The sequence below is a fragment of the Mandrillus leucophaeus genome, unplaced genomic scaffold (genome assembly GCF_000951045.1).
Source record: "Mandrillus leucophaeus isolate KB7577 unplaced genomic scaffold, Mleu.le_1.0 Scaffold1878, whole genome shotgun sequence".
NCBI classification, from domain to species: Eukaryota; Metazoa; Chordata; class Mammalia; order Primates; family Cercopithecidae; genus Mandrillus; species Mandrillus leucophaeus.
The window spans coordinates 1-24,840 of NW_012101896.1; the positions used below are offsets into that span (position 1 = coordinate 1).

Below are 24,840 nucleotides of genomic sequence, written 5' to 3' on the forward strand. Positions count from 1 at the left end.
AGTGAGTTTTGAGTGAATGTGAAGACTGAGGAGGACATTACTGTACACTACAGTAGGCTTTATAAACACTGTACACAAATCTATAAAAATATTTTTCTTTCTTCAATAACCTTAGCTTACTACAACTTTTTAACTTTATAAACCTTTTAATTTTTAAAACTTTTTGACTATTTTATAATTACACTTAGCTTAAAACAAACACACTGCATAGCTATACGAAATATTTTCTATCTTTATTCTATAAGCTTTTTTCTATTAAAAAATTTTATTTTTCACTTTTTAAATGTTTTGGTTAAAAGCTAAGACAAAAACACGTACATTAGCCTAGGCCTACACAGGGTCAGGATCATCAACATTACTGACTTCCATCTCTACATCTTGTCCCACTGGAAGGTACTCAGGGGCAATAACACACATGGAGCTGTCCTCTCCTATAAGAACAAGGCCTTCTTCTGGAATAATTCTTGAGACCTGCCTGAGGCTGTTTTGCAATTGACTTAGTATTTTTTATATGTAGAAGGAGCACACTCTAAATGATAAAGTGTAGTAAATACATAAACCAGTAATAATCATTTACTACTATCAAGCATTATGTACTGTACATAATTTTATGCACTATACCTTTTTATTTTTTGAGATAGGGTCTTGCTCTGTCGTCCAGGCTGGAGTGTAGTAGTGTGATCCCAGCTCACTGTAGCCTCAACCTCCTAGGCTCAAGTGAACCTCCCACCTTAGCCTCCTGAGTAGCTGGGACTACAGGTGTGCACCACGACGCTCAGTTAATTTTTAAATTTTTTTGTAGAAACGAGGTCTCGCTATGCTGTCCAGGCTGGTCTCGAACTTCTAAACTCAAGGGATCCACCTGCCTCAGCCTTCCAAAGTGTTGGGATTACAGGTGTGAGCCACTCTACCCGACCCCTATACACTATACTTTTATAGGACTGGAAGTACAGATTTACACCAGCATCACCACAAATACGTAATGCATTGTGCTATAACATTACTACAGCCATGATGTCACTAGGCAATAGGAATTTTTCAGCTCCATTATAATCTAATGGGACCACAGTTGCATATGCAATCCAACTTGACCAAAACATTGTTATGTAGTACGTGACTGCAGCTTGGGAGGCCAGCACCGAACCCAGAGTACCTCTTGTCTCTTGCAAGAAACACATGGCCTTTGAGATTTTAACACTGTCTACCCATTATTCCCCATTAAGCCATAAGTGCCTCTTGGGTGGGTACCAGAGACTGGCAAGCTTTGCATCCTCCATAGCATGTGGGAGAGTTCCTTAAATCTCTTTGCCTCTTCTGAGATGGCATTGATCGATATGTCTTGTATTGTAATCATTCATGTCAGGTCATGCCGCTGAACTGTGGGCTCCTAAAGGGTAGATACTGAATCTTTGTATCTGTCCAGAAACAAGCATTCTTAGCTTGGCTCTGCTCCAGGGTGTTTAACACTTGCTGTTCTCTTTACCTGGTTCTCTTTCCCCAGCTCATGTATCAGCTGCCACTGCTGCAGAGATGCCTCTCCTGACCATTAAGTCATTGCCTCCACTCCATAGTCTATAATATTATTTTTTAATTTTCATAACACTACCAGTATGTGAAATAATTTTATTGGTTTACTTGTCTTCTTTACAAGAATATAAACTACATGAGAACAGGGGCCTTATTTGCCATGTTCATTGCTATATTATCCAGTTTTTAATAACAGTGCTTGGCAAACAGGTGCTCAGTAAGTGTGAATGAATGCTGACTCAATGCCAAATCAAATGACTAGGAAGTGGGCATTAATTAGTACCTCTTCTCCAAGACTGAAAAAAAGGTCAGTATGGAGAGTGCAAAACCAGATATGTGGCTCCAGCTTCCAAACTGGTTGGAGAAGAAAGAAGTACCAGTATGAACATCCAAGAACTAGACAAAGCAAACTATAATCAGGTGTTGGTGTGAGGCATTGAATCAGAGGCAAGAGAAACAGACAGTGGCTAAAACAGAGCTTGAGAGCAGGAATCATACCTACTCATCTTTCTGTGTCCAGCACTTAACATAGTGGCTGCAGAATAGATGCTCTGTGAGCAACTGTTAAGTTGTACTGTGCAATGGTCCACCGAGGTGATGCCAGTGGATTGTGAGGTACAGAGACTGTGTATAACTTGGTATCTTGGTTTGCAAATATTCCTACTCAACAAATTCTCGATCTATGTGTATTAAGAGATTCTTTTAAATCTAGAGTATTTACATGTAGGTACATACACAAGACAATGTTTTGGTTGAAATCCATATTACCTATTTATTCAACAAAAAACTGAGTATCTTCTATGGTCCAGGCCATGTCCTTGGCACTGGGAACAGAGATAAATCCTGGCCCTCAAGGAGCTCACAGTCTAGTGGGGGAAAAAAGACACAAGAATAAATAAATATAATGTATTTGGAGTTTGCAAAGGGGGCCACTATGGGAGACAAAGAACAGAGGAACCTAAATATCCTATAGTTAGCATCCACAGCAAAGAAAGACCTGGCAATGTACATTTTTGTAAAGAATAAATAAGGCAATGGTTCTCAAAGTGTGGCTGGCTAATTACCTACATCAGAATCATCTGGAGCACATATTAACAAGTAGATTCCCAGTGCCTTCTGCACAGATTCTTGATTTTGTGTGTGTGTGTGTGTGTGTGTGTGGTGGGGGGTGTACGGTTGATGCCTGAGAATCTGCATTTTAAAAGCATTCTAGGTGATGCTACTGCATCTTAAAGTTTCAGAACTGATGAGATAAAGTTTGTTCTTTTAACTGGAATAAAGAATGATCTACACATCTGAAATGCTAACTTGTGTTAGACTTTAATGAGGGGCAGGGGAAGTAGAGAAAAGGATGGTAGTTGATATTTTCTACTGTAGTGAAGTTAGTTTAATTCTCACAATAATCCTATGAGAATAATATCTATGAGGTAGATATTATTATCCCTATTTTAGATGGAACCCCCCCCCCGAATTAGATAGTTTAAGCAATTTGTTCAACAGTAGAGAGCTAATGAATAATAACACTAACATATGAACCCAGATTCACTTAACTCTAAAGCCTGTCCACTTTCTATAACACCATGCTAGCACCAGGGGACAAATTTATTGATTAAATGGTACAATTTTCTTTGAGTTCTTTGCCAGATCTTTCTATGTAAATAAATATAAAGAACAGCTACATGGTACTTTAGTCAGGCCAACATAATTATCCATGGACACATCCTACTTGGCAGTTAGGGACTGAGGGCAAATCCAGGAGGAATGATTAAAATGAGTAGCCATTTCTTACTCCTTTCTCCATCATTTCCTTACCCGCTGGTGGAGGTGTAACAATGTATTATATATGGCTAATAACTGGGTCCATCTGGAAAGACAGGCAAACATAACTGGATACCCATAAAAACGACCCCATCTGATGTCAAAAATTCTTGGGACCCAAAACATTCAGAAGGTCAGAAGGCATTTAATGAAAATGGCAGGGCAGATAAGACTCAAGTTTCTCAAAAGATAAACTGCCAGGACCAGAAGCAGGTCCAGAATTTGCATTAGTTAACAGCTCAACCTTTAGAGAAATAGTGAAAGGATAGCAGCTTCCCCAGTTTAAAAAAAATACTGTCTCTCTCAATACATAGACTCAAAGGTGCAACAAAATAGACACAGCTCAGAGAACAGTGGGAGGTCTATCCTATTTTAAGAGCTTAGGGACAGGCTCCACCTATAAAAATTCTTCTGGAAGGAAGAAAACACACAGACACAAGCTGCAAATACTGCTTAAATTCCCACTCACCACATTCAGTGTCATACAACCAGATCTTAGGCAGGAACAGCAGAGTGGAGCACGTTAGATCAATAAAAAAATGTCAGGCCAGGCACGGTGGCTCACACCTGTAATCCTAGCACTTTGGGAGAGCAAGGTGGTGGATCACTTGAGGCCAGGAGTTCGAGACCAGCCTGGCCAACATAGTGAAACCCTGTCTCTACAACAATACAAAAATAAGCCAGGTATGGTGGCATGCGCCTGTAATCCTAGCTCCCCGGGAGGCTGAGGCAGGAGAATTGCTAGAACCAGGGAGGTAGAGGTTGCAGCGAGCTGAGATTGTGCCACTGTACTCCAGCCTGGGCAAGACAGAGTGAGACTTCATCTCAGGAAACAAATAAAGAGAAAGAAATGCCACAGTAAAGGCAGCTGACAACAATACTGGGGGCCTTGGGTTCAGAAGGCTGGTGTGTAACCACCGTCCTTTCCTATCACTGAGCTTGGAGCCACAACAGTGACATTACAAACAAAAGATGGGTTTCCAGCTCTGGAGAACAACTTTCTTATTTCTGGTATTCCAAGCAATTGTTCAGTCCCAAGATGAGTTTTGATAAAATCAGCCCATAGCCCTGATACTACAGACAGTACATAACTTAGATTTCATTATTTTGTATAACAAACATTGTAAGCCAAACTGTAAAAAAAAAAATTATTGCTATATTTTCCCCACATCCATTCTGGGAACATTTACTTTCACTCACTTTTTTGTATCATGTTTAGAGTTGTTTTTAAAGAAATCATGCAAACCTGGATTAATCTTCTCCTTACAAAAGCATTTTATTTACACTGCACTGATTTATTCCTTCAAACACATAGCTTCTAACAGGTGGAGTTAGAGAAGTGGGTGCCACAAACTATGGTTTAACAGTATGCAGACCCTGTACCGTTTATCTAACTATACCTCAAATTTGCTGATACCCCAAGCCAGCTACACTAAAGGCATCTCTGAGGGGCATCATCTAGATGAAGTCTTTATCCTGATGGGAATATCTGGTTATTCTACAGTTTAAACAGGATGTTTGGCTTATGCTTTTGTCCAGATGACCGGTGCATGGGAAGCATTAAAGCCCCTATCTAACTACAGCAGGTCTTCAACCTTATTATCCTGTCATGAGTTCATAAAAATGATAAACTCATCATTTAGGAGCTATGAGGTCAAAGTGGCCAGAATGCAACTGCACTGTTACACTGTGCAAAACCAAGTCAACTGTCTTATAGGTCCTTGTCTGTCTCTTGTTATAACCTCGAACACTTAATAAAGGAAACCTCAAGTATGCTGAGATAATTATCAGAATGTTTAGGTACCTTTGTTCCTGAACATCAATTAATAGGGCTCATCTCCATAACTGCTTGCGATAAGCACACAGGGCAACTCATTACCAATTGCTCATTATAAATGCTGAGCTCTTGAGTTCCTGAGGAGGGGGTGGGCTCTAGACTATCGAGGGCTGAGTCTACTAGGTGAAGGGCCAACCTGTACAGTTCTAAGTCTTATTTTGGTTCTGGGAACATTTCAATTCTGCTCCAAGCCCGCTTTGCTCCAATTCAGCGATGACAGACATATATTTGAACTCATTTGGTCTGAGGTTAAAGGTCTCCACTAACCCGTAGGTCTCTTTCCGATCAGTAGCATAGAAGAGCTGAACTTGGTTGGCAATGCACTGTGCCTCAGCAACATTCTGTAAGGTAAAAAGAATAATGAGGTCCTTTCTTGCACAGGGTCACAAAGCTCTTGTCTGAGTTGTGTGGTGGGTGGGGGCCCTCGCCCAGGAGTCACCACTTCCAGAAAGTTTCCCTAACTTCTTGACGTCCCTAGTCTTGGTTAGGTGCCCCTTCTCTGTGTACCAAATCATCCTGTGCTTACCACTATCATAGTATTTATCACACTGTATTGTATTTTTCCTTTTCTTTTTTTGTCTATTTTCCCTAGTACAAATTCCTCAAAGACATAGACTGGTTTGTTTTATATCTCTGCAGAGTGACATCTGGTAAATGTTTACTGAATAAATTAATGTGCATGTTCACATTATTTCTCTTCATCCAGTTCCTTAATAACTGTTAAATATATCTCAAGGGGGAAATAAGAGAGCAATAGTTACCCAGCTCTAAGAACCAGTTTGTGAGTGAGAACTGAGTTCTTGACTAACCAGATATACACTTGAATAAAACCTGTTATGATACTACCTTGGTCAGAAAAGTACTCCCAGAGCCAGCTGTGATGGTTTTAAAATTTGCCCACAAATTTTATGATACTCTTCCCTTTGATGGAGTCTAATTTCCCTTTCCTTGAGTGAGGGCTATACTCAATGACTTCCCTCTAACAAGTAGACTATGACAAAATGGTTGGGGGCATTGGTGTGAGCCTGTAGTCCAAGCTACTTAGGAGGCTGAGGTAGGAGGACTGCCTGAGCCTGTCTGGGTAATGTAGTGAGTCCCTCTCTCCTAAAAAAAAAAAGAAAGGACTTTGAAAAAATGAAAAATGATGGACAATGACTTCTGCTATCAAGCCATAAAGGTTGTAACTTCTCTCTTGCTAATTTTCTTGCTCTGGGAAAAGTCAGTTGCCATGTAGTGAGGACACTCAGGCAGCCCTATGGAGAAACATGATGAAAACATGAGGCCTCTGCCAAGAGCCATATGAGTGGGGCTGGATGTGGATGCTCAAGCCCAATCAGCCTTCAGATGACTGTACCCCTAGATAACATCTTGACAGCAACCTTGTGAGACTCTGAGCCAGAACCACTCAGCTAAGCTGCTACTATAGAAACTGTGAGGTAATAAATGTTTCTTGTTTTAAGCCACTAGGTTTTGTAGTAATTTGTTATGCAGCCATTTATAACTAATACATCAGCAAAGGCTCAGGGAAGAGAATGGGCCACCTTCTTTAAAGCTCAGTAGCAGAGAAATGGTGAGCAGGCTACTCTACATGACAGAGGCAGAGAAATTAGCCAGATGTGGTGGCACGAGCCTGTAGTCCTAGCTACTCGGGAGGCTGAGGCAGGAAGATCGCTTGAGCCCAGGAGCTGGAGGCTACACTGAGCTATGGTCATGCCAGTACACTCTAGCCTGGGTAACAGAGCAAGACTCTATCTCTAAAAAAAAATTAAATAAAAATAAAAATTAAAAAATGACAGAGATGGGGGTTAGAACATAGGCTACACTCTCAAACTTTGCAAATGAGTCACCTCAGACATCTCTTACTTTTGCTATACATTCTGCAGTTCTAGTTGGCCAGAGGTACTTGTCCATTATCACCGTGTTCATATGGCCAAAATTAAACCTCAAAAGGTCATGGAAAATTCCCACTAAAAACTTACTGCCAAAAGTATGCTATGTCTAGCTAGAGAATGATGAAGACGGGTTTATAAATAACATAGGCTGTGCTCCACCTCTGTTCCCTCTGTGGGACTTTCAGGACATTTCTCATGAGCAGGCACTAATCTCTGAGACTGCATCTTCAATCAAAAATCTTTTCCCAAAAAGCTGGCTACTTCAAATTAATAGAATTTTAGAGCTAGAAGGGACCTCAGAGATCACCCAGTTCTCATTTAATAGGCTAGGAAACCAAGGCGGATGAAGTTCAGGGATGGGCTCAAGGTCAAGTGGCCAGCCAAGGTCACAGCCAGGACTAGACCTCTAGACTCCCTGGTTGGTATTCCCCTCAATTCATCCTGCTGTTTCTGGTAGGGCAAGATAATTAAGATTGATTAAGGCCAATAAATACTTCATCTATTTTACCTTTCTTAAATTCACACATGCCTCAAGAGCAAATCATTTCTAAAGCAAGTGCACTGCTATAATCTGAGGATACCACCACTCTCTCAGTCCCTGGGCTACAGGGCCTCTGACATCAACTTTTATCTGAAGCTTGGGGTGGTGAAGGCAGGAGTAAGTTCAGCTGTGTTCACCTAGAACACTGGTGTTCAAACTATTCTGTAGAGTCCTCGGGGCTCTGTGGAGGTGCCTCAGGTCCCTTCACCTCTGTTTTAGCTGTCATATCCTGGGGGGGTTTTACATAGTAAGATTTTGTTTGGATAAAGGGGTCTTCCTACTACTTTAAAAAGAAGTTTGGGTCGAGCATGGTGGCTCACGCCTATAATCCCAGCACTTTGGGAGGCCAAGGCAGGCGGATCACGAGGTCAGGAGATTGAGACCATCTTGGCTAACATGGTGAAACCCTGTCTCTACGAAAAATACAAACACAAAATTAGCCGAGCGTGGTGGTGGGCACCTGTAGTCCCAGCTACTCGGGAGGCTGAGGCAGCAGGAACCCAGGAGGCGGAGCTTGCAGTGAGCTGAGATCTAGCCACTGCACTCCAGCCTGGATGAAAGAAAAAAAAAAAGAAGTTTGAAGACCACTAGTACAGTGAGTAGGAAGGTAAGACACAGGGAGAGATGTCTATCTCTCATGGAGGGTTATAGAAAGGCAACCCCCACCAGCCCTTATTCTCCCCCTGCCTTTTATTCTCTTGGCTCTCAACATGAAGCAACAGTCTCCTCCTTTTCCAAGACCCAATAAGATAAATATACTAACTCCCTGTGCTGCTCAATAAAGAGGTATTTTAACAAACTTGATTCCTCCCTTTCAATTTTCAAATCTACAATCAACACACCAAGTCCTGCCTATTTTATTCCCTACATATTCCTGGGGTCATTCTCTTTCCTCCGTCTCTACTACCACTGCTGTAGTTCAAGTTTTCACCACTTCTTGTGCAGACTATTGCAACTGACTTCTAAATTATCATACTGACTAGACTTGAACTACAGAATGTTTAGGAAGCAAATAATTAAGGTTAATAATTAATAGGCTAGGTCTTAAAATCCAACTCTTTATGGGTTCTTTTCTGTTCAAACCCTTTAATGACTCTTTTCATGCCCTCAGGGTAAAGCCAAATCTCTAAACGCAAACCACCAAACCTTATATACAGACACATACATACACACACAAGTGATACCAAACTCTTTACAATACTCCAAGTCATTTTATGTCTCTTAGTGTTTCCTTATGCTATTCCCTCTGTCTGAAACATTTCTCCCCTTCTTTATCAGGCTAAACTCCTGCTATTTGAAGGTTCAGTCCGGTGTCATCCCCAGGAAATATTACTCCCTTTGGCCCAGGGATACCGCCCCACTCTCTATCCCTAGAACCTTCTGCATGTCTATCCTAGCACTTACTGCATTTCAATGAAATCATCCATTGACATAGATGTGGAGCCAAATAAAGCTAGGTTTTTAAATATTCCATTAGTTTTTAGCATTAAAGTTAGTTAGTTTGGAAGAAATCTCTAGTCTCCATGTATGTCGATTCATTTGACATTAATGCTTTACCACAGTTGGAAATACTATGCCTAAAGTGCACAGTTCATGTGCGAGTATACAGGGGATCATATATTCATGTTATACTTCTAAGTTTCTCTAAGTCACGTACAACAAGTTCTAACATGTCTAGTTCTATACTACACTGGAACCTCACAGTCAAGCTGATTTATACAAGGCAAATATGTATTGTCTTATATGCTGTCAAATGTTAAAAGGCCAGGAAGCAAATTTTAACAATTGCAGCAGTTTGAGACCACCAGAGTGAGGTGGTAAAAATGGCAAACAGCAGAATGGGCCTCCTCTGACCTCTAGGATCCACTTTTAATATGATTAGATGCTGTGCTCTGCCGAAGACCAGAAAATATAGTACAATCTCTATATTGTCACTCACTCGCATGGTCAAATTATGTCCTATCTTTCCAGCTCACTTCCAACTGCCACAACCCATTAGGACTCATAATTCTTACTGTCTCTAACCTCCCTTATATTTTCACTTTCCTCATTATCCAGCTTCCATTCCACGGTCAATAATCATTTCTTTGCATTCACCTTTAACTTCCTTCAGACCATAGATAATACGTAAATAAATGAACATGGCTGTGTTCTAATAAAACTTGAAATACTATTTTTCTTTAATAATAGCTTTTATTATTAAACAATTTCTGTATTTCTTTAAGAATAAAGAGATTTTGGCCCGGTGTGGTGGCTCACGCCTGTAATCCCAGCACTTCTGAAGGCTGAGGTGGGTGGATTACCTGAGGTCAGGAGTTCGAGACCAGCTTGGCCAACATGGTGAAACCCTGTCTCTACTAAAAATACAAAAACTAGCCGGGCGTGGTGGCACACACCTGTAATCTCAGCTACTCAGGAGGCTGAGGCAGGAAAACTGCTTGAGCCTGGGAGGTGGAGGTTGCAGTGAGCTGAGATTGCGCCACTGCACTCCAGCCTGGTCAAAAAAAAAAAAAAAAAAAGGTTTTCCCCCTAATCATTTAAAGAGGCAGAAAACACTCTTAACTCGTGGGCATTATAACAACAAGCAGTGGGCTGGATTTGGCCCATAGGCTGTATAGTTTGCTGACGCTTGTCCTAGATAACAATTTTGTACTTCCTTTTTTTGACTCAAATGTCCAACACTTTTCCAACCTTGCTTTCAGCTGATAACTTTTCTTTCTTCTCACTGAGCAATCTGCAGGAAACTCATACCACTACCTCTATCCATCTAATTGTATCAGTGTCCTTACACTCTGGCTTCTCTCCTGCTATCTTATTCCTGGTAAAGATCAACCCCTCTTTACCAGACTTGCCCACTCAAAAATATCACTTCTCCCTGCTTTCTCCTGTATCATCAACATTTCCCTCTCTACTGGATCTATCTTTTTTTTTTTTTTTGAGACAGGGTCTGGGTCTGTCGCTCAGGCTGGAGTGCAATGGTGCAATCTCGGCTCACTGCAACCTTTCCTGCTGGGGCGTAAATGATCCTACTACTTCAGCCTTCCGAGCAGCTGAGATTACAAGTGCATGCCACCATGCCTGGCTCATTTTTGTATTCTTTGTAGACACAGGGCTTCATCATGTTGGCCAGACTGGTCTCAAACTCCTGAGCTCAAGTGATCCACCCACCTTGGCCTCTCAAAATGCTGGGATTACAAGCGTGCCCAGCCTCAACTGGACCTTTCCCATCAGCATACAAATACGTTATCTTTCTCATATTTGAAACAAAAGATACTCTTGGGTGCACTTCTCCACCTCCAGCTAATACCCCATTCTCTCCTTCCCTTTATAGAAATGCCCCTTGAAAGAGTTTCTATGCTGATTCTTCAGTTTGTCTTTCTATCTTCTCTTAAATCTACTCCAATCACACTTTTATGAAACTGCTCTTATAAGGCCCCCAGTGAATTCCATGTTTGTGAAATCAGTAAATTCTCAGTCCTCATCTCATTTGCCCTAATAAACAAGGGAGATTTGGTGAGTTGAGCAGTCCCTATTCCTTGAAACATTCACTTTTAGCTTCCAGGGCATTCTACCATCTTAATTTTCCTTCTACCTCACGGCCATTCCTTCTTAATCTTTGCTGATGCTTCTTCATCTCTCCAGGGATGGAGACCCTTCTCTCAGTTCTTAGATCTCTTCTCTTCTCTATTTTTACTTACATCCTTGGTTGATTTCATTCAGTCCCATGGTTTTAAGTACAATCTGTATGCTGACAACTCCCATATTTACATCTCCAGCCTGGACCTCTCCCATGAAGTCCAGGCTCATATATCTAATTGTCTACTACTTGGGTACTAATAGGCATCTCAGATTTAACACATCCAAAAGTGAGCTCCTGATTTTCCTGTCAAGCCTATTCCTCCTGCAATCTTGCCTATCTCAGTTAATGGCAATTCCATATTCTCAGGCAGAATTGTGGCTAACTTTCAGTTGAATGTGATGAATGGAAGGGTTAACATGGAAGGAAGAATGGGAGAGATGGAACTGAATAGCTTCAAGAATAACAGGAAAGTAGAAGCCTCATTGTGTCCTAGGTTTGTGGGTCACTGCTACTGTGAGATATCAGCTGAGTGATATCACTTCTTTCTCCCTATGCAGCTGGTAAGAGAAAGAGAAAAAATAAGTGGGTGCTGTAATGAAGACTGTTAGGGGAAAGTGTCCACTGTTTGGGGACATTCTGAACTTAACCTCTGCCAGATAAATGTGGCTGAAATGAGCAAGGACTAGATAAACAATATACAGTAATCACAACACTGCTCCTGGCAACTGGATGTGCAGAGAGAACACAGTGGGCACCATCAGCTATGAGCATACAGTCAATGCTCTATCTCAGTGATTCTCATCTAGGAATGGGAAAAGGAGGAAAGAAAAACACTATAAATGATGAATGTTGTACAAATGAACAGTATGAAGGAAGATAAAATATTGAGAACTATCCCAGGCTTCCATACAACTCTTCCCTATAATTAAGAAGCCGTAATTTACTTGTCTACAATCCCTTATCTGAAACCTTTAGGGCCTGATGTGTCTTAGATTCAGAATTATTGAATTTTAGAAAGATAATAGGTATAGATACTGTATAACTGTATATTATGTGACTCCCCATATTCAAACACATTAATATTTCCCTAGTAAAATGCATAATACACCACACCAAGTGGGATTAGTTATATAAGTAGTTTCACATCAGTTTAAAGATTCAGTTACCAAATGAGTTCAAGTTTTGTGATCAGATGAGAACAAAAACATTTTGTGATCAAATGAGAACAAAAACATTTTGTTCTCAGAGCCCATGGGTTTCAGAATTGTGAATAAATGATTGAGGATCTGTACTAACTTCAGATTGGAAGATCTTGAGCAAGACAACTTTACTGTCAACTTTAAAGTAAGTAAGAAACAATGTATATGTAGCTCTCTGAAATTCTCTCTCACGAGCTTTGGCAGAATAGTAATACCTTCAGTGCCACGAGGTAAATCCAAAGAGTTTTACAAATTAATTCTTACCAGAAATGTGGTATCCATTTCTGCAGTCATCAGCACTATGCCCTTTTCTTCCTTAAGTTCAGGATAGTGATATAAAATCAGCTGGCTGGCTGCAGCTTCCCCTCGGGTCTGCAAGGTGGAACACTTATCAAGGCACAATAAGGTACCATCACAACAAACTGCAATTTCAAAGCAATAGACAGTCTAGAGGAAATTCTGGCTCTTAACAGCCCCTTGGGTGGCTAGTGAGTTGGAGGACTGGTATGTGGCGGTAAGGTCAGCCTGCAAAGGCACAGTGAAACTGACAGTTTGCACAGTGTTATTTGTGTCTTCAACTGGAAAAGCTTTGGCTTTTTTCCCAGAAAATGTTTACAGTAGGCAGTGAATCTGTCATTGTGACCATACATTTAAAAACAAAATGGCACAAGCAGCTACCAAATCAAGTTCTAAAGAAAGCAATGTGCTTGTGTAATTGCCACTTTTATGGACTAGTGCATTTCACAGCTGAAATCTACTTCCCTTGGCTGGCTCTGAAGACTGAGCTCTTTTAAGCTGTAGCAGTAGCTGGAGAGTTTGCACATGAGCCAGATTTGTAATGTGCAGTTCTAAAATATAATCTGGGTTGGGGGGTGAAGGGGAGAAGGATGGAAACACCATAATTTTATGAAGAATGATCAGGGCAGTAGTGGTTATTAAATCTCAAGTCTAGACTATGTAGAGAGAATGGGTTCAAAGCGAAAGCCCCTGTATAGCACAGGAGGAAACAATTACATTCAAAAGAAGATTCCTGGACTTTATCTCTAAAATTTCAGCGAGTCTTTTTAATTATAAATATCTAACTATCACTAGGGTACTTGTAATAGTTCAGCATCTCATTTTTCTTGAACATACTTCTAATGTTACACTGATCATTTTGGTCGTCATCCTAATATTGTATTAATCACTTTTATTGTAATTATGTTTCTGGCTCTTTCTCCTATACCTGAACATCAGCTCCATGAAGGCAGGAACCTTGTCTCATAGATCTCCAAGTCTTAGCACAGTTCCCAACACAGTCCCATAATGATTAAGTTCACAGAGTTTGGAGTCAGATAACCTGGGCTCAAACCTGGCTCTATCACTTATTAGACAGTGTGAACTAACTTCTCTGAGGCCACTTTCTTCTACGTAATTAGAAATAATAACAGTAAGTATCTCATGGCGTATTTGTGAGGATTAAAGGACATAATGTATATAAAACATGTGGCACATAGTAAGTATATCAAATGTCGGTTATTAAAGTATGTGCTCAATAAAAGGTTGTTAGATGTATTACAAAATAGCAAAGTAAAAAGCTGCTCCTTCATTTTTGCATTCTTTACCCCAACTTCAAAGCAAATATAACTCATGCTTGTTTTTTGCCACATTTGGCCTCCAAATATAGAATGCCAATCCTAGTTATGATTTAAAATACTGACTTTTATTTTAAAAGTTTTAAATGTTTTGAATCTAACATTTAAATATAATTAAAGTTAATATTGTTTTGTTGGAAATAAAACAAAGAAAAAAGGAAGAAAGCAAACAAAATAACATTTATTAAACAGAAACTATTCACTTAGCATGTTGGAAGGTGTTGACTTAGTTAATAAAACACATTTAAGACTTGGAGCTTTCCTCAAGGGGCTTCTAGCTTGGGTTGAAAATATAACCATCATAACTCAGGCATGTTTGTTAAATGAGGCACATGCAGTATGTGCAACTAGAGGTCTGGGGAAGACACAAAAGAGAACCAGAAGTAGTCAGAGAAGGTGTTTTGGAGTCTTTTCCAATTTCTAGGTATTGAGGAGGGCCTAGAAAACTAGTCCACCACAAAAAGTATGACAATTCAAGTGTGCCACAATAATACATGCTGGGAGTAAGTAGATATTCTGTGTCCTTGAGCCTCAGCAAGGGTTTCTAGTCCCACCAAGGGATAGTCCTCTTTCCTCTAGAGGAAGGGCACAAGCCACCTACCTGAATATTTATAAGTGCAGTGAAGTGGAGTTCAGTACCTGTCCATTGTCCTACAAAGAACTCATAACCTTCCCTTCTTGGCAGAGCACACAGAAACTGAAAAACAGATATACAAGGAGACGGATGAATAAATGAAATCATTTGCTCTATATCCAACCACCTATAACATTCATTCCATTTCCTCCATATTTAGTTTTTAAAACATTTAAAAATTTTTTTGAGACAGGTTCTTGCTCTGTTGTCCAGGCTGCAGTGCAGGCATGATCATAGCTTATTGCAGTCTTGATCTGCTGGGCTCAGGTGATCTTTCCACTCAGCCTCCCAAGTAGCTGGAACTACAGCTGTGCACCACTAAGCCTGACTACTTTTTTTTTTTTGGGGTAGAGATGGGGTTTTGCCATGTTGCCTAAGCTGGTCTTGAACTCCTGGGCTCAAGCAATCTGCCTCCCTCAGCCTCTCAAAGTGATGGGATTACAGGCGTGAGCCACTTGCTCCCAGCCTAAAACATTTTTTTAAAATTAAGAAATTCATATGAGGCAATAAACACTCATGTACTTATCAATCCACCTACGACAGCATCAGAAATACAACTGAGGTTCCTTCTGCATTCCCTCTAATCCCATCCGAGTTAACATCTACCCTGCATTTGGTGTCTATCCTTCTTTTTCATATTTTAATACTTTAAATGTATATGTATATAACTGTAAGTAAGAAGTAGTAGTTTACAGGCTAGGCATGGTGGCTCACACCTGTAATTCCGGCACTTTCGAAGGCCAAGGTGGGAGGATCACTTGAGCTCAGGAGTTTGAGGCCAACCTGGGCAATATAGTGAGACCCTGTCTCTACAAAAAAATAAAAAGATTGCTGGGTGTGGTGGCATGCACCTGTTGTCCCAGCTACTCGGGAGGCTGAGGCAGGAGGACTGCTTGAGCCCAGGAGTTTGAGACCAGCCTGGGCAACATAGTGAGACCCTGTCTTTAGAAATTTTTTTTTTAAAGTTGTAGTTTATATGTTTAAAAACTTAAATCTTATCAAAGTGTATGTATCCTTTTGTAACTTTTTTACTTCACATTATGCTTCAGAGATTTATCCATGTTGATATCTATAACTCTTAATTCATAAATATCTCATTGTTGTATGGAATTCTACTGTAGAAATTTATCACTATTTATCCTTCTTTTGATGGGTGTTTCAATTTCCAAACTTTCTAATGCTGCTGAATTAGCTCTTGTTCCAACTGCTGTAATTACTTCACATTCTATTAGGTGAGGTTGATATTGGAGCATGGCTCCAGACTAAACACCGAAAAATAAGTTTTATGCTCAAGATGTTTAGAATTGGGGATGAGTAGCAGAGAAAAGAATGGTGCCAGAACAACACAAAAGTAGAAAGCAGCCCAATACACATTAGTCACAAATTATCTTCTTATTGCCAACCACTCAGGCTCCAATTTTTATTATTAGATGAGATAAACTTAGTGCCTACCTGACAGATGATCCCTTGCTAGGGAAAATACTTTTTTAGAGCTTTATTGAGGTACACTTGAAATACAACAAATTGCACATATTTAAAGTATACATTTGATGAGTTTGACATATGTGTATTGTGAAACCATAATAAAAATCAACATAATGAACATAGTTATTACTTCCAAGTTTTCTTTGCCCTTTGTAGTTCATACTTCCCTGTCCCTCACTGTTCCTAAGCAACCACTGATGTGCTTTCTGCCACTATGGGTTAGTGTGCATTTGTAGAATTTTGTAAAAATGGAACCACAGAATAAGTACTTTTTTGGTTTGGTTACTTTCACTAAGCATGATTGTTTCATGATCTATTCATGTGTGGGAACAAGAGTGACTTTATTTTAAATGCTAGTCCAACATGTGACTTCTGATTAACCCCAAGTCCAGGAATGCCTCCCAAATGTCTAGCTGATGTATTACTCTTTATGTAGAAACATCTATTCACTGTAAGTTTCTTCCAAAACAATCCTTGATGCCGTTGCAGAAATCACAGGCGGTGATGACTGTATCCACCTACATGTTCCTTCCAGAGCATGTATACTTTCCCCAAGACATAAGATATATTGGGTCTGTCTGGTTGTGGCGTGGAGATCTACCTGTCTTGCAGCCACTCAATACCACACTTCTGTCTGTAAGTTCCCCCAGTAAATCAACCCGTACCCACAAATTGGATTTGTCTGCCTCCTTCTTTGGTTTCTCAGCTCCTTCAGCATTTGGGGGTCGTTTTGCACATATGGCCCCTTTGCAAAACACCATGTTGTTGAATGTATCAATAGTTCATTCCTTTTTACTGCTGAATATTATTCCATTGTGTATGTATACACACACACACACACATACACATGCACACATTCTCTCTTTCCACAATTCCTGTGCACTAGTGACAGACATTTGAATTGTTTCTAGCATTGGTTGTTACAAATAAAGCTGCTTGAACATTTGTGCACAAGTCATTCTATGGACATATGCTTTGAGTTCTCGGGAAAATATCTAGAAATGGAATGGCTAGTTAGTATGGCAGGTGTATGCTTAATTTTTAAAGAAACCACCAAACTATTTTCTAAAGTGGTTGTACCATTTTGCAATATGACCAGCAGTATAGGAGAGTTCCAGGTGTGCCACATTCTTACCAACACTTGGTATGATCAGTTTTTGAAATTTTAATCATTCTAATGGTATCTCACTGTGGTTGTAATTTGGATTCCCATTATGACTAATGCTGTCAAGTATATTTTCAGGTGCTTATCTGCCATTGTTTGATAAAATGTTCAAATCTTTTGTCCATTTGTCTGTCCTCTTATTATTGAGTTATAAGAGTTTCTGATATAACTTGAGCTGCTTATGCTTTTTGGCTATTGTGACTAATGTTGCTATGAATGTAGAAGCTATTTGGGTATGCAAATAGAATGCTTTAATTTTGATGAAATCTAATTTATTTATTATATTTTTTTTGAGACAGGTCTCACTCTGTGACCCAGCCTGGAGTGCAGTGGTGTGACCTTGGCTCACTGCAGTCTCTACCTCCCAGGTTCAAGCGATTCTCATGCCTCAGCTTCTGGAGTAGCTGAGATTACAGGCACACACCACCATGCCTAGCTAATTTTTGTATTTTTAGTAGAGATGGGGTTTAACCATATTGGTCAGGCTGGTCTTGAACTCCTGACCTCAACTGATGCACCCACCTTGGCCTCCCAAAGTGCTGGGGTTACAAGGGTGAGCCGCCACACCTGGCCTATTTTTATTGTTTTGAGACATGGTCTTGCTCTGTCGTCCAGTCTGGGCTCACTATAACCTCCACCTCCAGGGCTCAAGTGATCCTTCCACCTCAGCCTCTTGAGCAGCTGGGATGACAGGTGCTTGAAAATTTTTTTTGTAGAGACAAAGTCTCACTATATTGCCCAAGGTGATTTTTTTCTTTTATAGTTTGTGCTTTTTGTAATGTACTTATGACATCTTTGTCAAACCCAAGGTAATTTAGATTTCTTCTTTTTATTTTCCTTTACAACTTACATTTATGGGCCAGGTGCGGTGACTCATGCCTGTAATTTTAGCATTTTGGGAGGCTGAGGCAGGCGGATCAATTGAGGTCAGGAGTTTTGAGACCAGCCTGGCCAACATGGTGAAACCCTGTCTCTACTAAAAATATAAAAATTAGCTGGGTGTGGTGGTGGGCTCATGTAACTTCAGCTACTCAGGAGGCTGAGGCTCAAGAATTGCTTGAACCTGGGAGGCAGAGACTGCAGTGAGCAGGGATCACGCCACTGCACTATAGCCTGGGCAACAGAAGAAGACTCTGACTCAAAAAAAAAAAAAAAAAAACTGTCTCTACTAAAAACAGAAAAATTAGCCCAGAGTGGTGGCTAATCCCAGCTACTTGGGAGGCTGAGGCAGGAGAATAGCTTGAACCTGGGAGGTGGAGGTTGCAGTGAGCTGAGATCATACCACATTGCACCCTGGGTGACAAAGGAAGCGCCGTCTCCAAAAAAAAAAAAAAAAACAACAGTTACATTTACTTCTATGATCTACTTTAATTTTTGTATACACTGTGAGGTAAAAGTAGAGGTTCTTTTTTTGTGTGTGCACAATCTTCAATTGTTTTAGCAGCATTTGTTGAAAAGATTATCCTTTCTCTAATTTATTGACACCTTTGTTGAAAAACAACTAACCACATACATGTTTGTCTATTTCAGGACTCTACTCTGTTCCATTAATCTACATGTCTATCTTTGTGCCAATATCATACTGTTTTAATTACTGTATCTTTGTAATAAGTCTTGAAATCAGGAAATGTAAGTCCTCAAGCTTTGTTCTTTTTCAAAATTGTTTTAGCTATCTCAGGTCCTTTAAATATCCAAGTAAAATTTTAAAACCAGCTCATCAATTTCTTAAATGCTTAATGGGGTTTTGAATGGTATTGTATTTCATCTAGAGACCAATTAGGAGAGAAGTGACACCTTAACAATACCAAAGTAGCCTTTGGTTCACACCTGTAATCCCAGCACGTTGGGAGGCTGAGGCAGGAGGATTGCTTGAGCTGAGGAATTTGAGACCAGCCTTGGCAACATAAGTGAGATCTTGTCTCTACTAAACATAAAAAAAAAAATTAGCTGAGCATGGGGGTGCATGTTTGTAATCCCAGCAACTTAGAAGGCTGAGGTGGGGGTATTGCTTGAGCCCAAGAGATTGAGGCTGCAGTAAGCTATGATCACACCACTGCACTCCAGCCTGGGCAACAATGTAACATCCTGTCTCAAAAAACAAAACAAAACAAAATGTAACAAGCTGACCCATCCAATCCATGAATATGGTATATATCATTTCCACTTACTTAGGTATTCTCTGTTTTCAGCAATGTTTCCAAAAATGTTTTGAAAACCTGAGAAATCATTACTGATACCAAGTTAGCTGGTCCATCCCACCTACTCCTTTTCCCTTAGGCCTTCTGACAGCTCAGTATTTCAGCTACAACCTCTTCATTCCTTTTAGGCACATATTACCAGGATAGCATAGCCAAAACGGTGAGGAAAACTGCCAATAAAACTGGCATCTCAGCCCAGTTTGAACAGCTATTATGAAAAAAAAAAAAGACAACCTGTAATCCCAGTACTTTGGGAATCTGAGTTGGGAGGGTCATTTGAGGCCAGGAGTTGAAGGCCATCCTGGGCAACACGGTAAGACCTCATCTCTAAATGAAAAAAAAAAAAAAAAAAAAAAAAGCTGGTGAAGATGTGGAGAAAAAGGAACTTTTATATACTGTTGGTGGAACGTCAATTAGTATAGCCATTATGGAAAACATTATAAAGATTCCTCAAAAAAACTAAAAAGAGAATTACCACATGATCCATCATTCCCACTACTGGATATATATCCAAAGGAAAGGAAATCAGTATGTTGAAGAGATATCTGCACTCCCATGTTTACTACAGCACTATTCACAATAGCCAAGATATGGAATCAACCTAACTGTCCATCAACAAATGAAAGGATAAAGAAAATGTGGTGTCTATACACAATGGGATACTATTTAGCCATACACAAAAAAAACAAATTCTGTCATTTGTGACAACATGGATGAGCTTGAAGAACGTTACGTTAAGTGAACTAAGCCAGGCACAGAAAGACAAATACCACATGTTCTCACTCGTATGCTGGAAGCTAAAAAAAAAAAACTAAAAAACCTAATCTCATAGAAGTAGAGAGCAGAACAGTGGTTACTAGAGGAGGGAATAGCCAAAGGTTGGTTAAGGGATAAAAAGTAGAGCTAGATGGGAGAAATATGTTCTAGTATTCTATGGTGCTATAGATTACTATAATTAACAACAGTTTATTGTATATTTTCAAGTGGCTAGAAGAATGGATTCTGAATGTTACCAATACAATGAAATGATAAATGTTTGAGGTGACAGATGTGCTAATTATTATGATTTGATCATTACACACTGCACACATGTATTGAAATATCACACTGTACCCCATAAATATGTATAATTATGTCAATTAAAAATAATAATAAAAGCAAAAAAAAAAAAGTTGAAAAGATTAAGGTCTCAGATGTCTTCCAAAATGCACTTGTACTGATAGATTAAGATCTGCATCAGAAAGGGCTGATGTGGTAGGGAGCTAAAAAGCCAGACGCTTACTGGGCCAAACCCACATGATTTCATAAGGCTGAAAATGTCACTTATTAGTACAATCAACATGTGAGCATCTTTATTAAGTAAACAGAGCACTAAAACATGTGAGACAGTATGGAATATGATGTGATTGGTTGGAAAATACTTGTTTGGCAACATTGATAAGCAACCCTTACATGACCACCAGAAACTTACTGTTGGACAGGACTGAGCCCGGTTCCAGATCAAATCAAACTTTTCTGCCTGCAGGTTGGAAAAGAATAAAGTTAACCTACACAAAAAACACAAAAGGCCACAATCACATGTAAATTCATCAAGACTGAATTCTAGAATTATAATACAACTAAAACAGTCTTTTAAGTGTCATTATTTTCAAATCACTCTTATGACAGAAAGACAGGAAAAACCAGACGTCTGTTTTGCTGTTCATTGTCAGAATTATGTGTAAAGACTAGGTGCACCAATGCTCCAAACGCTCCAGGGAACTTTAACAAGTGTCAGAGACATCAAGTCACCAAGTCAGTTTGAGGGAGAGCTGAGAAGGCCTGTTCAAACAATGAGTCAGTATCAGAGATCTAAAACATCACAAAAGAGAAGACTCTTCTGGCTGTTGAATTCATGTAGCATAAGGGTATACATATATGAGAGATTAAAAAAAAAGATAGTGATACCATCATAACTACCAAAAGGCCTGGCTTTATCCTCCATCTATATGTTTTCCTCCTTAATCTTACATTTACTCATATAATCTCTGTATACCTTTGTGTGCTTGATAGAAACTTAACCTAAGCCCCCACCCCTCCTTCAGGGAAAAGCAATTAAAGAACTAGCTGATAATCCATTACTTCAAATGCTTTATTATAGTGGAGGCCAGCAAAACATTAAACCAGAGAAGCCAGCAGCATCCCTTCGCTGTCACAGACCTTAATGGTCAAGCAGTAGATGGTGACCATCTCTAAGAATAATTTCAAGAAGGGAAAGACCAAGAAAATGCCACTTGCTAAGGGGAATATTCGCCAGAGAAAGACTAGGAAGAGCCTCCAACTCAGCTCAGGCATAGGTCGCTTATAGGCAAGAAGGGAAAAAAGCTATGCTACAGGCCCTGTCTTAAATTCCAACAGCTTGGTTGGAAAACATCAGTAAGAAAAAAAAGATCTGGAAATTACTCAGCAACATGAACTTATACCACGCTCCCTTGTCAGAGACTTGACTCAGAGACATTTCTAAAGTAGAAAGAAGGAAAACAAGAGCCATAAATATACCATATGGAGCTTCCAATCTCTGGTGCTCAGGGCATAATAAAAACTCTCAGGGCTGTAAAATGCAGCTTCTCAAGAGGCAATAAACATAGGAAAAGTAAAGGCAACTGCCTGCTAAGGTTAGAGAACTGACTTTCATGTTGTAACACTTTCATTTCCCCCTCCAAACTACTTACAGGAATAACTGCGTAGACTGTATCTTTTGCTGCAAAATATTGCTGCCAAATCTGTACAGAAAAGAGAGGGGTGTCTGTGACATGTGGGTAATCTTTTCAACATGTGCCAAGAAATGGTGACAGCTTTCATTGTTCAGAGGAATATGCTATTTGATAACAGAGAGGAAAAACCCAATGTAACGCTTTCATTACTAGCACATTACAAAAAAGATTTAATACAACCCACTCTTATAGATGATTAAACTGTAACTCTTAATAACAAATTCCTGACAGAGAAACTGATTCTATGACTTTAAAAATCATTCCTCTTAATAAGTTGTGTGTGATAGACAACTTCTTTTTTTTCACATTTTTATTTCCTCCCCAAACCCACACTTCCCCAGCCAACTGTGAGCCTTCCCAGAGAGTCAGGACTGGGGCTCAGGGTTCAGAGTCAGGCAGACCTGGATGTGAATCTCAGTTCCAGTCATTTACTAGCTATACTACCTTGGGCAAATTACTGAAAACTCCCTAAATAATATCAATAAAATAGCAATAATAACCTCACACAATTGTCACGACTAGCTGAAATAATGTAGGTCTGTGCTTAGCTCAGCACCTGTCACAGAATAAACACGACAAATAATGTTAGCTTTTGTTAGATATTGTATTAGTCCATTCTCACACTGCTAATAAAGATATACCTGAGATTGGGCAATTTATTTATTATCATTTTTATTATTATACTTCAAGTTCTAGGGTACATGTGCACAACGTGCAGGTTTGTTACATAGGTATACATGTGCCATGGTGGTTTGCTGAACCCATCAACTTGTCATTTACATTAGGTATTTCTCCCAGTGCTATCCCTCTCCCAACCCTCCACCCCGCGACAGGCCCCAGTGTGTGATGTTCCCCACTCTGTGTCCATGTGTTTCCATTGTTCAACTCCCACTTATGAGTGAGAACATGTGGTGTTTGGTTTTCTGTCCTTGTGATAGTTTGCTGAGAATGATGGTTTCCACCTTCATCCATGTCCCTGCAAAGGACATGAACTCATCCTTTCTTATGACTGCATAATAGTCCATGGTGTAAATGTGCCACATTTTCTTAATCCAGAGACTGGGTAATTTATAATGGAAAGAGGTTTAATTGACTCACGTTACACAGGGCTGGGAAGGCCTCAAGAATCTTACAATCATGGGGGAAGGAGAAGCAAACGCGTCCTTCACATGGTGACAGGAAGAAGAAGGAGCAAAAGGGGGAAAGGCCCTCTATAAAACCATCAGATCTCATGAGAACTCACTATCATGGGAACAGCATGGAGGTAACTGCCCCTATGATTCAATTACCTCCCACTGAGTCCCTCCCATGACATGTGGGGATTATGGGAACTACAATTCAAGATAAGATTTGGGTGGGGACACAGCAAAACCATGTTAGATATTATTGGCATGTTACAGGCAGCTCTTAAAATCCTGCTTCCAGAAAGTCTTCTACATGTGGAAGAGATAAGGTCTGTTGGATCTATGGTATGCACCAATCAGAAGTCCTACCTCTGCTTGGCACTAAAGAACAAGGAAGGTACAGTTGACCTTCATGATGCAAATACCAAAAAGTAGGGAATAAAAAAATTATATAATAAAATTTGAAAATTAGAAAATAGGGAAAAGGAAAAAATGCCCATAGTCGTACCACCCTAACAAAGACCACTGTTATTTTCTTTCCAGTATGTCTTAAGAATTTTTCTTTTACAGTATACATAGATGTAGCATATATGCAATATTGTGTCTTTTTATTATTTACCATTAACATCATATAGATGGTCCGTATTCTTATTTTTTACTACCATTTTTTTTTTGCCTTCCCATGCCTTTTTACATGTTATTGGCTCTGACTAGAAAGCCTTTCTTTCCTACCTCTGACCTCCCAAATTCTTCCTGTCCTCTGAAGCTGAGCCTATATGCTTCTTCTTCCATGTAGTCTCCCTTGATATTACAGTCAGAAGTTTTCCTATGAGTTGCTTTTCTATTTTATTTATTTCCTCCCCCTTGCTTTCATATTTTATACCTCTCTTAAGATGTCTAGGATATGCTACTTCATAATAAGATCATTTGCATCTGGATCTATTTCCCTCACTAGTTTGCAAGCCCCCTGTAGGCAGGTATCTGCTGTGTTGTCACCAATGCCTTGCAACCCAAAAAGTACTCAAAAATGTTGGTTGAATGACAGATGATTGTGACATAATAAGAAATATGTAATATAAAAGAGTAACCCAGGGCAGGGAAAAGTGCCAGAGGAAGGGACACTTGAACTGTATCCTGAAGAATGATTAGGAGTTAGTAGGGAAATAAGGATGCTGGGAAGATAACAGGTAAGGCAGGAGAAGGAGGTAAGAGACACATTTGAAGCAGAGAACGACAACACTAACAAAGGCATAGAAGTAGAGGAGGGCATCATAACCAAGGTGACACCACAGTGAGCTAGTGTTGAAGAATGGGTCAACTTCCTTTAGAGTTGGTCTGCTTTGGTCAACATTTCTGTTAAAATATGGGGCCCCAGTGGAAGATACTAATCAAAGTGTGATCCATCTAATCAACACAGAGCACAAAAGGACTATTAACTCCTAGGACCTATGGA

At 39.8% G+C, this 24,840-nt stretch overlaps 1 protein-coding gene across 2 annotated transcripts in view; it reads right to left on the reverse strand.

Annotated features, from left to right (window-relative positions):
• Window positions 1-2,277: 2,277 nt before the first annotated feature.
• The window catches only part of ATPAF1 (ATP synthase mitochondrial F1 complex assembly factor 1), a 31,557-nt gene continuing 8,994 nt past the window's right edge, over window positions 2,278-24,840 (reverse strand). For both annotated transcript variants that reach the window (XM_011978032.1, XM_011978033.1), the window contains 5 exons: window positions 22,222-22,272; window positions 20,982-21,029; window positions 14,630-14,725; window positions 12,659-12,766; window positions 2,278-5,523 (listed from right to left, as the gene is read on the reverse strand). In XM_011978032.1, coding sequence (XP_011833422.1) covers window positions 5,329-5,523; window positions 12,659-12,766; window positions 14,630-14,725; window positions 20,982-21,029; window positions 22,222-22,272 — 498 coding nt within the window. In that variant the 3' untranslated portion in view covers window positions 2,278-5,328. The remainder of the gene's footprint in view (window positions 5,524-12,658; window positions 12,767-14,629; window positions 14,726-20,981; window positions 21,030-22,221; window positions 22,273-24,840) is intronic.